Genomic DNA, 16,420 nt, shown 5'->3' with positions numbered 1-16,420 from the left:
ACCTCATTTGCATATTACTTCTTTTTATATATATAGATGTTTTATTTTTTTTTTTGGTTAATCCTCATCTGAGGATATTTTTCCATTGATTTTTAGTGAGAGTGGAAGAGAGAGAGGGAAAGTCAGAGGGAAACATCGATGTGAGAGAAACATACCGATCGGTTGCCTCCTGCACAAGCCCTGACCAGGGCCTGGGCCAGGGAGGAGCCTGCAACCAAGGTACGTGCCCCTGACTGGAATTGAACCCAGGACCCTTCGGTCCAGAGGCCGACGCTCTATCTACTGAGCCAAACCTGCTAGGGTATAGATATTTTCAAAGGACACATTTAAAAAAGATGCAGTGATTCTAATACCTTTACATTCTTTGATCTTTAATGAATATTCCACTCTACATTACACAAGGTAACACAAAAGTAGGTTTACAATTGTATGTGAAACACAGTTTATTCTTGTATTATTATTTATCAATTATTGTATTATTTTCCATGCAAACTACTGCAAGTCTACTTTTGTTCTATCCTATATATATCTTAATCTTTTCATGAAAATTGAACATCACACCCAATATACTCTGATTAATGAGAAAAGAGTGAAGAAAAAGTGGTTTAATATGAAAAATAAGTTTTAATGAGTTATTAATTTCACTTTACTTTTTATTTATGATAGTATTCACTCTTACATAAAAAATATACTTAATGTTAAACAGAATGTAGACTTTCAACTGCAAAAATATACATTGTATTATCTTTTTAAGTCAAACTCTGATGACAAAAAAGTAATATTTAACTGCATTAATGAAATAAATATGAAATATATTGACACTGATTCACTCAAGCCTGAACATACTTTGACAGTTCTGGAGCTAGCCATTGCTATTATTTATACTCTTTAGATAAAGTTTTTGATCAATTATTTTAGTTTTATACAAGTTTTAATTTTTTCTCAAGTAGGACATGTAAATAGTGAAGAAATATAAAATGCATGTAGTTTATAAAGACACACTGTCACATACAGACTCACATGAACATTTAGACATTTTTAACATTATCAATATAAAGAAAATAATGACCCAAAGAGTCTACTAAGATGTTATTCAGCAATAGGTGAATGGATAAAGAAACTATAATACCTCTATACATGGGACATTATTCAACAAGAAAATGAAATAATTATCAAGCCACAAACAACATGGAAAAACTTAAATGTGTATTGCTCAGTGAAACAAGCCAGTTTGAAAAGGCTGAATGCTGTATGATTCCAACATTTTGGTAAAAGCAAAATTGCAGATAATAAAGAATGAGATCAATGGTTCTGAGGGTTGGAAGAAGAGAGGGGCAAATAGATGGAGCAGAGTGACTTTTTGGGGAGTGAAACTATTCTGTGTGGTTTTGTAATGGTGGATAAATAACATCACACACTCTCAAAATCCATAGAACTGTAAACACAAATAATAAATCCTAATGTAAACTATTTACTTTAATAATAAAATGTCAATATCAGATAGCCAATTGTAACAATTGTTCACTTAATGTTAGATGTTAATAATTGGGAAAACTGTGTCGGGGGAGAGGGCATATATAAGATCTGTCTAGACTTTCTTCTCCATTTTATGTAACCTTAAAGTTATTCTTTAAAAAAATAAAGTCCATTAGTTTAAAAAAATTAAAAACTTTTTTTATGACATTTGCTAACCTTTTATTTTAATGATATAAATGTTTAAGCCATCAAGAACTTGAAAAAACTAAAATGCAGAAATATTGCATCATAATTATGGGATAGAAAAAAGGAACATTGCTGACATTATTGAATAGATTTAATGTTAACTAAAACATTATTCTATATCTCTACATTTATAATCAAATATTACCACCTATGATTAAATAGTGCGGGGTTTTTGGTCACTTAGCTGATGATCCAGTAAATCAATATGCTAAATTTTAGTTTATATCTAAATTTGGTAGATAGTTGCAAGCTACATATTACAGATAGATTAATATCAAAATAAATGCTTTTAAATAAAAGGTTACTTACCACTATATTTGATGACACGAATTGTTGAGTCTCCTTCGCCAAATTTGGTGAGAGGTGTTAGTCGGACTTCATAAGCCTCTGGTTTAATTAGCTCAGTCAAATTATATGTAATTAATTCTCCTTTTTGAATATTTCCATTTATTTTAATCTCTTGTTCCCACCAACGCTGTTGTCCAGCCTGAAATCAAAATAATTATGCAATAATGTTCCCAGTATTTTCTTCAGAGGTACTTAATTGTGTTGTAACCAAATGGGGCAGGCATTCAGAAATTTTATTTAAATAAGAAAGTACTAATATTATAAATGTGTTTTATTAAAGTTCTATAATAAGCAATAAATTTTGCAGATGTGTTCAGATAATCACCAAATTATCACAGAATAACCTGGCATATAAACAGATTTAAAGTCATCTAATTTAAGAGTCAGAGAGATACAAAATAATAGTCTATTGACTCATCTGGAGACTTGGAGAGATATAAGTTTACTTATTACTTAACACATTTATAGTCAACTGGTCTTTGGCGAAGACAATGAAGTGGAGCAAAGACAGTCTTCTCAGCAATTTTTCTAGAGCACTGGGCAACCCTATGCAAAATACTGAATCTAGACACAGACATTGCAATCTTCACAGCATTTAACTCAGAATGAATCACAGACCTACAAGGAAAACATTAAACTACAAAACTCCTAGAAGATAACATAGACAATTAAGACATTGGGCTTGGCAATAACTTTTGGATACAACACCGAAAGCACACTCCATGAAATAAATAACTGATAAGCTGGTCTTCTTTAATTTAAAAATTTCTCATTTATCAAAGACAATATCATGAGAATGAAAACAAGCCACAGACCCGAAGAAAATATTTGTAAAAGATAAGCTGATAAAGAACTGTTACCAAAAATATATGGAGATCTCTTAAAATTCAACAATAAGAAAACAAACAAAAACATTTAAAGAATGGGCCACAGATTTTAATAAAAAAAGATGCTTCCCATGATATATCATCAGAGAAATGCACTACACACCTATCAAAAGATTCAATATCCAGGACACTTACAACACCAAATGCTGGCAAGAATGCAGACAACTAGGAACTCTTATTCACTGCTGGTGGGAATGTCAAACACTACAGCCACTTTGGAGGGTAGTTTGGTGGGGGTTTTTTTACAAAACTAAATATGCTCTTTTCATATGACCCAGCAACTGTACTCCTTGGTATTTCCCCAAAGGAGGTGAAAACATATTCACCCAAAAAATCTGCATTTGGACATTTATAGCAGCTTTATTTATAATTGCCAAAACTTGGAAGCAATCAAGATGTCCTTTAGCAAGTAAGTGCAAAAATAAGTAGTGCTACAACCAGACAGTGGGATATTATTTAGATCTATCTAGAAATGAGCTCTCAGCTATGAAAAGACATGGAGGAAATGTAAACGCATAATAATATGTAAAATAAACCAATCTGAAAAGGCTACAGACTCTATGATTCCAGCTATATGACATTCTGGAACAGGCACAAATATGGAGACAGTGCTTACCAGAGGTTAGGGGAGAGGGAAGGGTGAATAAGCTGAGCACAGAGGATTTTTTGGACAATAAAATTACTCTGCTTGATGATATAATGGGGGATACATGTAATTATAAGTTTGCCCAAACCTATAGAATTTAAAACACCAAGAGTGAACCGTAATGTAAACTATGGACTTTGGCTGATAATGATGGGTCAATGTAGGTTCATCAATTATAACAAATATACCACTCTAATAGAGGGTGTTGATATTAGGGAAGACCATGCATGCTTTGGGGTAGGGGGTATGTTGGAAATCATTGTACATTCTGCTCAATTATTGCTATGAACCTAAAACTGCTCTAAAAATGTAAGTCTAAAAAATTTTGTTGTGCCACTTTTATAAATTTCTGTTCTTTGCATACATTTTCAGTTTTCTTTTATTTATGTAGCTATTATAAGTATAGTTGCATTGTAATATGTATCTAACTTTTGTACACCTGATGTCTATAGCATCAGCATAAACTGATAGCTAAGCTTCACATTAGCATTGGCTCCCCTTGCCTCCCAAGTCCTACAGGGTGATGCACAAGTGCCCAGTTGATTTTACACCGACTTGGGTTTGTATCACATTTGAGAAAACCTGAGCTTAAGAAAGCTTAGTATTTTGTAACTGATAGTAACCAAACCTGCTCCTGCATTACCTAAAACGGAGACATATTTATAACACCAGACATTAAACAGACCTTCCTTGTGCTCCAGAGGGAGACACTATGCAAATGTTTGCTATGCAAATGAACTTGAAAAGAGAGGCTGGAATAAAAAGACAGTGTCTCTGCACAATAATATGCAAAAAAAAAAATCAAGAGATCCACAGAAAACTGTCGTCTAAAAATACAGTCTTGATGAATATGTAGAGTGGTATAGGTATGGAGAGCAATTTGGCAATAAAAACAATATTATAATGAGAACAGATAAACTCTTGTACACAAGGAGACAGGAATATTCATGGCATAGAAAACATAAAATATTCTACCAGTAAATATCAGTAAGAGGTAGAATAATTAGATTGTTTACCCTTCATAAAATGTAGCACAAAATGCAGCATTAAAAGTGAACCCAAGATACACACATCATCATGAATAAATTTTACAAAAGTAATAGCTAAAATTAATTTTAAGGCAGGAATATTATTAAATTTAAAGCATACATTTTGAAAAGGAATATATGAATGTATTATATATATATATGAGTGTGTGTATGTATGTATAAAGAAATACAGAAAATAGTAAATGCAGTAAATGCTGAGTACAAGATACTGGTCACATGGGTTAGGAGAGCATGAGGATGAGAAAACAGAATTGTGAGGGGTAAAGAAAGGACTTAACCCTATCTGGTGTTGGGGCACAGGTAGAGTGCAAATGGTGGCTGCTCATAATGCCTGTAATATTTCTCTTTATTTTTCAGAAAATTGTAGAATAAGAAATAGGCAATAGTGGATTTTCTTAAACTCTGTCTTCCTTGAATTCTAAAACAGTGCTCTCTTGCATTACTTCCTACATCTCCATCTGTGGCTGCACCTCGTTCTCTTACAGAGGTGCTTTTCCTTTTCCTGAGTTCAAAATATGGATGGTATTTGAGATTTTATATGTGATGTTTTAGATACTCTGCAGTAGTGGTTCTCATATTTAGGCATGCATGAGAGTCATGGGGCAAATTCTAAGTCTTAAACACCAGCATTTCTGCTTCAAAGAGATCTAGAAATATAATTTTTCAATTTGTTTAAAAATATAATTTTAAAAAATCATCTTCTCCTTTATAAGACTATTGGATGCTGATGATCCAGGGCTACATTTGGTGAGGCACAGCTCAGTCTTGCTACATCACCCCATTAATACTAATGGCTTCTTCTAACACCTCAACATTGATTACTCCTTCACTTGTATATTATGGTCAGATAGTTAAAAACAAGAAAACCCCACTCCATGTATAAGTCCTCACTATGTGCCAGCACTATATTAACTGTATCACACTTATTATTACAAACTAGAGGCCCAGTGCACGAAATTTGTGCACGAAGAGTGTGTGTTCCTCAGCCCGGCCTGCACCCTCTCCAATCTGGGACCCCTGTGGGATTGGGCCTAAACCAGCAGTAGGACATCCCTCTCACAATCTGGGACAGCTGGCTCCTAACCGCTCACCTGCCTGCCTACCTGATTGCCCCTAACTGCTTCTGCCTGCCAGCCTGATCAACCACTAATCACTCCCCTGCCAGCCTGATTGACGCCTAAATGCTCCCCTGCCGGCCCAATCACTCCCAACAGTGCTCCCCTGCTGGCCTGTTTGTCCCCAACTACCCTTCCCTGCTGGCTTGTTCACCACCAACTGCCCTCCCTGCTGGCCTGATTGCCCACAACGGCCCTCGCCTGCCGGCTATCTTGTAGTGACCATCTTGTGGTGGTCATCTTGTGACAGCCATCTTGTGATGACATGAGGGTGGCCATCTTGTGGCGGCCATATTGTGATGACGTCGCGCGACGTCACCTAGGCTTTTATTATATAGGATAATCGACCATGACTCCTAGTAGGTAGGTAGAACTAATACTAGCCCTATTTTATAAATGATGAAACTGAAGCAGAGGCAGGTTAATGTGACTCTCCTAATGCTGTATAGATTGGGAGTAGCATCTGAAAAGTTTGTTTACAACCAAAATTACTCTTTCTGGCATCACTTTCTCCTTGCTTCCTTAAAATTTATCTCTCCCTTTTTTTTTAAACCAGAGCCAATTTAGTTATAATAGTGTTATAGTATTTTTTTGAATATAGATTATAAGGCAGAAAGAATTTCTTATTAATGTTTATACCGACAGGGTCTGCCAATTAATGTGGTAAAGTTGTGATGAGATTAAATTCCAGGATAGTGTATATTTAACTGGCCCCCAAGGAGTGCAGCATGAAATCCAACTCAGTTAACAGTAACTGCATCCAATCACTGAATTTAAATACTGGTAAAAATGGACATAAAACCTAATTGCACAGAAAGTACTTTACTCATGCATAGCTGATGCTGGATACTACAAAGTTTCTATCAGTTTTGGGTCCTAAGTATTCTACAAAATAATATAATGTAAATGGCAATTTCACTGTTTTAGATTTTCAAATTAGATTCATTAGATAAAGGCAAAGTACTGTTATTTCAAAAGATAGATCAAAAACATATACAGAATAATTTGACTTCTTATTATTACCTACAGGCACACAGGTTTAATCAAGGTGTACTTTTCTGAATATGTGCAGTACATCCCAAGGAGAGATTGTGGGTATAAGGAGATGCATTACACAAATAATTTTAGTTGGCAGACACATTGATGTCATTATACTTATTACAAACTTTGGAGTGCATACCTTTATATGTGTATTAAAAAAGCAATAACTTTTATTCCATCTTTAATTTAAAGCTTTAATGAAAGTATATACTTCAGCAGTTGAGGAATGAGCAATTAAATATTTCATATTATATCTCAGTGAGCTGTGCAAATGTAAAAATGCAAAAACTGAATGCAGTGTTTGCACAAACACAGAAAAATGAAATATTAGTCCACTGTTTGAAGGTAATATGGCAAAACCCCCAGAGAACATAGGATCGAAAACATAATGGAATGATAGTCCCAGATCAGCCCCATTATCATGTTGATTTGAAAGTAATGTGTTGAACACTTTTTTATCATTTATATTTTTTAAAATTTCCAATTAACTTTTTCTTTGTCTAGGAGATATATTCCTTTCATATGATTTAGGGGGTAACTTCAAAATCTAAAAATACACTACAAGGAGGCATTTTATGAAAAGCTGCTGTTTGCTGTTTTTACCACTGAGGATACTTAAAAGGCAATTGTTGCAAATGTTTCAGAAGGACAAATCATATTTTTATTTTTTTAATTTTAAAAGGAATAAAATTATCTCATTAAAGCAGAAGGCTGCAATAGATTCTAAAATGTGAAAGAAAAAGAAATGCCATATTTTCCTTCCCTTCTGGGTTGCAAAGCATTTTCAGGACTTCAAGTGAGAACCTAAAGGAGGAGATGAGGGAGTACACCAATGAATAGCAGACATATACACATGTGTGTTCCATTTGCTGTGAAGTGACCCTGTAAGATACATATTGATATGCTCAGAGGAAACTTCCATCCATGCTTATCAGCCACACTGCTTAGGAAAAATAAAAGCTTATCTTAAAAACCCAGGTACTACAGGACCTAATATATACTGTTATGATTATCCCACAGAGTATAAACTAGCTAAGATAACATTTTAATGGGTTAGACGGTAATTGCCTTATAACCTCAGATAAAAGTGACATGGGTTTTAAGATGCACTGTTATTTTAATAACACATTAGGGGATAAAGAGATAATAAATAACATGACATTAAATGTACCATATTTATATTTCCCACTAAGTAGTAAGAGCATGCACTTATCCATTTAATTACATACCCTTTCTTCTATTATTGCCACAAATTTGAGTCTCAATTACTTCACATTCAGTATACATTTTTCTGAATTTGAGTCACTTTTTCAACCCCTGGAAATATTATGTTTTTTATACTTTGCTTATGATAGTAATGCTAGAAGTGACATCATAGTTTTTAGATATACAGACATTTAATATTTTTGTTTCCCATTCCTCTTAGGAGGCTTATATTTTTATGTCTAAGGTAAAGTTAAATAGCTTTTCTTGAAAGCTATCTTGAAGCTTTCCACAGATTGATTTATGACTAATCCTTCTGTAGATTATATCAACATCTCCTAACACTAAAAATGTGCTATTTCCTGAGGTATGTGGGCAACATCTGTTTTTCATTGCATTTGCATTTTCACAAGCATTGTAGGCCATTGTAAAGTACAGAATATCTTTTGTCTCTCAGTGTAATCATAATGAAATATTATAAATCAGAATTTAAATAATGCAAATAATGCAACTGTGACAATTAGATTGACAGATATCTATAGAGCAAAGTTTATATATACAGAGATAATAATATATATCCGTTAAATAACTTACTCTATTGCCTATATGCTGGCAAGTTCATTTGAATTACTAGCATATAATGGATTCTAAATATGGAATATTAAAAAGGTGTACTGGCATTGAGGAATTCTAGCAGTTCTATCTTTCAGTACAAATGACCTGCTATTTTGTCGTAATCTTATTTTGTAAAATTTAGTAACAGCCACAATGTCACTATCATCTTTTGACTTGAAATTATATATCCTCATTATTGAACATAAGTAAAAGGATATATGTATTTATGTATATTTCAATTTTAGACATCCATAAACATAATATTAAATGCTACCTAATAGGGTTCTGAGTTAATAGTTGGGGTTATAAAGTACCGACAAAAGTAAAATGAACTCTTTTTCCCTCTAAACAATATTTGAAGAAGAAACTATTTGAATACTATTTCCAATAGTGGAGAAGGAATGAACCATACTTTTTCTGAATATTGACTTAGATAGCTTGAAACATACATGATATCTGAAAACTCTGATTTCAGAGGTGAGGCTCAGAATAACATTACAGCACGAAGTTGAGGAGTGTCAGCTATATTAAGTAGCAATTAGAAAAAGTGTGAATTTCATAACCACTAATTGCATCTCCTAAAAATAGAATATTCTTTATTTTTCTAAAACTGAATTTTATTTATCTAATTTCTGATGAGTTAAACTCATCAAGTTAAACTCAACGCGTTTAAGATTTGAACTTGATAAACTCGGGCTAAAGTCAATCACTTCAAGCATTGGGTGCTACCTGGGGAAGTACTTAAACTGGGGCAGGGGTAGAGGAAGTCCATTTCCCAACATAATATTCTTGTCAATGCAAGAGCTTGGATTGTTTGTTTCCTACTGACGTTCTCTCAGACTAATTTCATCTGGCCTTTCTAGTCCTGTGCTAACATCTTTTGCTTATAATCTTGGGACTGCCTTGGCCCTTGGTCAATATATCTGTATCTTTTTTAGACAAACACAGGTTCTTTGAATCTAACAGCAACACCTCTGCCCTTGATTATTATTTTTTTGGGGGGGGTGGGGGGGGGTGAATCCTGACTGCTTCCCCTGCATCACAGTGAAGTAAAAGACCAGCCGGGTTCCAGGTCTGAAAATCAGCCTCAGTTGTGCTACTTTGCTAGTCAAGGGCTCCCCAGGCAGCACTGAGCTTCCGGGAAAGCTGTGCAGCCTTCCTGAGCTACATGTGGGAAGTGAGCCCACACTGTTCCTACTCCAGTGGGTTGAGGTGCCTTTCTCAGGGAACTTCTAGGCTTGTTCTATTACTATCCTCCCACTTTTACAAAAATATTCTCCACGCCTCGTGATTCTGTGTATTTGCATTACAATTTCTCCCAGTGATTTTATTCCTGACAGAAAGGCTTTGTAATTCAACACTTTTTCTTTCTCAACTGCCTCCTGCCCACTCCTAATCCCACAAACTCCCATTTGATTTAAATCCTAGGCTCTCAAGGGTACTGATTTTGCTTGGATGCTATAAAATTGTTTCAAAGTTCATTTGCCGTGTTTTTAGTTTTGTGCTAATGTGTGTTTGTGTGCCTTCACATTCTTTGACCATAAACCTCGGCCTCTTCTACTATAATTTTAAATAATGATAGAGCAGCTGATAAAATTGAATTAGGAAAAAATGTTAGAAATGCGTATTTCAAATTCCCAACTGCTCTTTATAAAGTTTTTAATTTACGTAGTATACTAGTAGTCTGCATTTAGCTTTGAATGTCTTGAATGTTATTCCCCATAGTTTTTCTAATTTATATTCCTAAAAACAAATAGTTACCTGATTACAAAACAAAACAAAGTATCACCCCTCAGGTAAAGACAGCATGGAGTGGGCCCACGGCTTCAGTGGATTTCTCAGTTTTTTTCACGCAGTTTGGACGTTTTCTTTCCTTGTCTGCCTTAGTGAGCAGCCCTGCTGTCTGGAGGAATGTGAACTCCAGAAGCAGGTAGAGACTCTGATAAATAACATTGGTGTAAAAATGAAACATCTTGCAAATATATTTCAAGAATGACTTTCAAAAATGAGAACTAAACAGGCACATAGAACAAAGTTTTGAATCACAACCAAATGAAATATTCTTGTTTGGTGATTATAGAAATGGAAAAATTAGAAAAAAAATGGAGGCTGAAACTGTCTAAATATATTAAGGTACTATAATTTTAAGTTAAAAAGGTAGTTCCAGCCCCAGCCAGTGTCCACAGTGGTTAGAGCACCTGTCTCCATTCCTGGTCAAGGGCAAGTACCTGTGTTGCAGGTTTGATCCCAGGCGCCAGTCAGGCGCATGCAGGAGGCAACCAATGGATGTGTCATTCTCACACTCTCTCTCTCTCTCTCTCTCCCTCTCTCTCTCTCTCTCTCTCTCCCTCTCTCCTCCTCCCTCCCTTTCACTCTCTCTAAGAACCAATGGAAAAAACATCCTTGGGTGAGGGTTAACAGCAACAACAAAAAAGGTAGTTTTAAAAAAATTGAGACAAATATTAGAACAGAACTTTGTATAAGAGGAGCTCCTTTGGCACCCTGAAAAATTTTAATGTTTATGCAGTGGCTAAACATTAAGGGAATGGGTTAAAAACAAAACTAGCATTACACCTAATCTTAACTACTTAGTACATATTTTTTTAAATGTGACTTCATTTACAGTTCCAATTTGTTTAAATTATATTAGAAGAGTTACTAGTACATGAGAATATTAAAAATATAGCTGTCAACCAATGGTTGTTGGTGCCAATTCAAGGCCAAACAGGAATCTCCAACTTGGGGTGCAATAAAGAAGGAAACTTAATTCAGTGCAAAGCAGCCCAATTGTATTTTAGCTGAGGAGCAGAGCAGAGCTGTCTAGCCAGAGGTCTGCTTTGCGCAGCACTGTTCTAGTCTGCTGCACTCCACAACGGTTCCCTTGGCTTTCTCCACTCTGTGCCAGTCTGCTTCATCTGCTCTGATGAGACATATTCTATTTTTCAGCTCAGGCAGGGAGATGAGTATCCAATCCTCAGTGAAAAGGGAAAGTGCCGTTTCAGGGCCAGAGGGGAGCTGGCTTATTAGAGAGAAGTCCCCTCCCCGTTCCTGATTGGTCTGTCCTCATGCAAATGAGAACTCCAAATCCTCACAGTTTGATTAGCCAATAAAGCACTGCCCTGATTGATCAGAATAGAGCCTCTCTCAATGGCTGCAGCTGTGCAGCTCAGATGAGGAAGGCCTATTGGTTGAAACAGGATTCCAGGAACTCCTTTGTTAGGGCAGGAACACTGCAGGAAGGCAGGCAGTTTAGTACAGGCTTCTTCATGAAGTGCAGTTTCTGTGAGAGGCCCCTGTGCAGAAATGGCTGCCAGGTTCGGTTTTTTGTTTTTCAATTTGAGTCCACCAGGAGCCCTCCTTAGTAGGTATCTTTTTTTCTCAGATTTACATTTATTAACTAACATTTATTAACTACTATATGCTACGACCTGTCCTAGCATTTTTGTCATTATTTAGTTTAATCCCAAACAATTCAATGAGGTAGTTACATAATTAATTTTAAGTTTTATCCAAATTATTATATTTTCACCTATTTTATTAATATGGGTAGGATTATTATTTTTTTTAAAATAAAAATATCTGGAAAAGTAAACTAATTAAAGTGAAAAGCAAAGGTAAATCTTGTATCTCAGAAGACATACAGAACAAATTGAATCTTTCTAACCTTCTTTTCCTGCTCACTGCATGAACACTTTAGATCCTTTGTGACATACATGGAATTTCAAAGGTAATTGCTAAAACTTAGTATCAGAAATGCTCCAGAAAACATTTTTTAACTTTCCACTTACATTATATGTATATAAGATAAAATATTTGTTCTATTTTATAGAATTACTTAGTAATAACTTTTGCAATGAATTGTAACCATGAATTTATAAACTATATTGAATAAAATACTTTATAGAATCATGATTTGGTAGAATTTAAAAGATTTGATGTGTAATTGATAAGGCATATGGAGGGAAAGTTTAGATAAATCTTGATGCAATAATTAAATGATCTTTTTCACTGAATAAAATTTTGCTTCTTTTTATTTAAAGGATAGAACATGCATAAAATTATAACAATTTCAGCACACAAAGCATTCCCTGATTATTGGACATTTTTTAAATAATGAGACTTGCTTTCTTTTGCATTGCAATTATAATAAAACATCTTAAAGTTTGAAAAGGAAATAAATTTGAACATTTGAAAAAGTTCTTATCTAAGCTTACACAAGTCAATGTGTTACTGTGTGGTAGCACTGTATATGGATGGTTTTAGCTCAGAAAAATTGTCACTTTGGTCACAGTCAGGATAACATATGTCTACCTGTGGGGAAATGGTATCATTATGGAAAACATAATTTTTCAAGAAACAAGTGACAACTATGCTAACAATGAATTACAACCTTCTTTTAAGAAACATAATATAACATTTATTTAAACAAATAAATATGTAGTTACAGTACATTCATATTTCAATACTACAATTACATTTCTGGGAGCAAATTTGACAACTACAGTGTTCTTTACATGGGAATTAAGAAGTCAATCAAAAAAACTAAGCTCATATAAATACTAGGGGCCCAGTGCACAAATTTGTGTACCTTGAAAGGAACTGTGGGCCATGAGGCTGCAGTAGGCACAGGGGCTGGTCTCGGCCCATCCTCCACTCCCCTGCCTGGCCCCTCTTGCTGCTGCTCCGGGTCCCCTCTCTGCCTGCAGCCCTGCTCCTGCCACCACTGCTCCCATGTGCTGAGGGCACTGGACCACTTGCACCCGCTGACAGCGCAGAGCGATTGGGGCTGGTGCCAGCAGCGGTGAGAGGGGGGCTGGCGCCGTCAGCAGGTGCAAGTGGTGGCTGCTGCCCTGATTGCCCCACAGGAGCAGGGGGAGATGTAGAAGCCCTTAGGGGCAATCAGGGCCGGCAGCTGCTGCTTTCACCCGCTGATGGCGCCAAGTGAGTGGGACCGGCGCTGGGCACAGGCAGCAGATGTGAGAGGTGGCTCCAGTGCCGGCTGGCTATAGGTGTGAGAGGGGCCGGCGCTGGTAGTGGGTGCGAGTGCTGGGCGGGACTGCGGTATGTGGGAACAAAGAATTTTCAGTAACCACCAGAGGCTTGCCCCGATGACAGCAACCAGCACCCCACCTTGGTCTGGCGCCCCCGCTCACCTGCTCCACCATCCCGCCACAGCCAGCACATGCCATGTTCCACACACACCCCTTGATGGTCAGCACACGTCATAGTGACCGGTTGTTCCAGTTGTTCCACCGTTTGGTCTATTTGCATACTAGGATTCTCTGATGTGATGTTAGCACAAACCATACTAACTCAAGCTCCCTCCAATTCATTGTGACCCCAGCTAGTAGGGTGCCTAAAAGATGACTGCCTTATAGTCTGTCCCTTTATTCACTCACCAGACATCAGAAAGAACAATCCTTTAAAAGTACACTTAATTTATCTTCCAAAGTTTGCAGAATTGCAGTTTGGAATGATAGCAGGGAATACTCAATAAAGTATTTTTATTATTATGAAAAATTAAAAAAGTATATATCTACCAACTTTTTGCCAAACATTGTACTAAAGCTTTTACACATTGCTTTTCATTCAATCCTTATAAAAATCCAATGAGGTTGGTAATATTATCCTTGTTTCTTCAGTTAAGGCAACTGACATTTAAAGAATTGATAAAATTTCTCAAGTCATGTGGCTGGTAAGAAGCAAAAGAAATGACATAAGAACCAAATATTGTCCAATATCAAGGCTACCCTCTCAGTCTTAATCACTATCCTCCATTTCCTATTACTATAATACTTGGGTTGCTTTCACAATTTTTTTTCTGACAAATGTGTACTTTATTCATATTCTCTTAAAAAAGTGATAAAGGATTTTTAAATTAAGGAAGGCCTGGTTATGTTGAATTGAATTACAAAGCAATGGGTGATAGATTAAGATAATTTATCTTTAGAAGGAGGGTTAGTCCTACAAAAAGCTTTTGATTTTGTGAGTCCTGACAATTTAAGAAAATTCAGATTCCGTTTTTGAATTTTATTTCAGCACTCCAGTGAACGTATGTTCTGGTTATGTTGATTTCTGGGCTCATAACTGTTATATAAATCATTAAGTGATAGCGTATTTCAATATTGCCTCAGGGAAGAATTTGTGTGTATTACTGGCATATCCTTTCAACCATGCATTTATTACTTTCATCTATTAAAACAAAACAACAACATTGAAAACCAACCAAGAGACCATATATAACAAAAAATAATCATTCTTTAGCAGGTAATGATAAATTGCTATGGAAGACAAACTGGTTTCCTATCAAGTTTGGAAATAACACAGTCTAATTAGTTTCTTGTCATGCTCGAATCAGCAGGTGAAAGGATACTTCGATCTAAAGATTAATTCATTATATATTTCAAGCCTAATAAATTGGAAGTAAGCAACTCAGTAAGCTTCTTTCTTTATAGTTAGCTTTTCCAGGTTATGCAAATAGATCATGATTCAGGGTTTTTACATTGGCAATTCATCTTGGTATTTTATGATAAAAGGGGAGCTTAATTGCTTCCTTCAATTATTTTTATGAATAACCTGGTTATTGCTTTACATCTCAAAGATGTTTTACTAATGCTATGTTCTGGACTAATTACTAACACTTTTACAAGGTGATCCTTTAAATGCCACCTGACCCTCCTACTTCTCATCAACAATTTATTCTAATAGCCTTGTAAACTCCTTACTTCTAGTGGATTCTGATTCCAACCATCCTACATTTGCCACCAAAGTACAGAAATAGCTTGTTTTATTGTGTTTTACTTTATTGTGTTTCACAGGTATTACTTTTTTTTTTTTTTCAAATGAAAGGTAAGACCTTTCACCGCAAAAAGACTACAACTTGCTTTATTGCAGTTCTCACTTTATTATGGTGGTCTGAAACCAAACCCACAGTATTTCTAAGGCATGCTTGTAACTCAATTTATTGGGATGGTTTGGAACAAAATCCACAACTTCTCTGAGTTATGCCTATAATTTAATTTTATTCTCCTGCTCAAATAATTGAGTGATTATTCTTTTGTAATATTATTGAACTCTCACTATGTACTTTGTTGACTAATTCAATGTAACTAAGTTAAAATCTATAATGTCACCATGAATATTTTCAAAGTTTCATTAGGCTACTTTAGCTTGATACTGCTTAAATAGATATCTACTTGGGACATCAATTTTACACTCATAGGGAGAAGCCTCATGTTAATATATTTTCATAAACTTTAATATAAAGTAATGATATAATTCCTTCAGCAAGGGAAACAAAGGAGAAAAAAAATGAGACTACATCAAACTAAAATGTTTTTGCACAGCAAAGGAAACCATCAACAAAATGAAAAGATAGCTCACTGAATGGAAGAACATATTCACCAATGATACATTTGATAAGGGATTAATATCAAAAATTTATAAAGAATTGTCTACAACCCAACATGAAAAACACAAAACAATCCAAATACTAAATGGGCAGAGGACCTACATAGATACTTCTTCAAAGAGGAAATACAGATAACTAATAGAAATACAAAAATCACTAGTCATAAGATAAATGCAAATTAAAACTACAATGATAGAGCACCTCATACCTAGAGGATATTATGCTAAGTGAAATAAGCCAGAGAAACAAAAATATAAGATTTCACTTATACGTAGAATCTAAAGAGCAAAATAAACAAACAAAATAGAAACAGAATCATAGATACAGAGAACAAACTGTTACCAGAGAGGAGGAGTTTGGAGGCTAGGTGAAAAAAGTGAAGG

The 16,420-nt window shown here is 35.3% G+C and overlaps 1 protein-coding gene and 1 long non-coding RNA gene across 4 annotated transcripts in view; both read right to left on the bottom strand.

Annotated features, from left to right (window-relative positions):
* MDGA2 (MAM domain containing glycosylphosphatidylinositol anchor 2) overlaps window positions 1–16,420 on the bottom strand; it is a 528,724-nt gene that overhangs the window by 64,817 nt on the left and 447,487 nt on the right. For all 3 annotated transcript variants that reach the window (XM_014548202.1, XM_014548203.1, XM_014548205.1), the window contains one exon: window positions 2,032–2,209. In XM_014548202.1, coding sequence (XP_014403688.1) covers window positions 2,032–2,209 — 178 coding nt within the window. The remainder of the gene's footprint in view (window positions 1–2,031; window positions 2,210–16,420) is intronic.
* Window positions 16,192–16,420, bottom strand: part of LOC106727909 — a 20,088-nt gene continuing 19,859 nt past the window's right edge. Inside the window, exon 3 of the long non-coding RNA XR_001364148.1 lies at window positions 16,192–16,221. This is a non-coding gene — a long non-coding RNA (uncharacterized LOC106727909). The remainder of the gene's footprint in view (window positions 16,222–16,420) is intronic.

The sequence above is a fragment of the Myotis brandtii genome, unplaced genomic scaffold, assembly GCF_000412655.1.
Source record: "Myotis brandtii unplaced genomic scaffold, ASM41265v1 scaffold5, whole genome shotgun sequence".
Taxonomy (NCBI): domain Eukaryota; kingdom Metazoa; phylum Chordata; class Mammalia; order Chiroptera; family Vespertilionidae; genus Myotis; species Myotis brandtii.
Note: the sequence above shows the minus strand (reverse complement) of the source record. Positions and strands in the feature narration are given on the sequence as shown.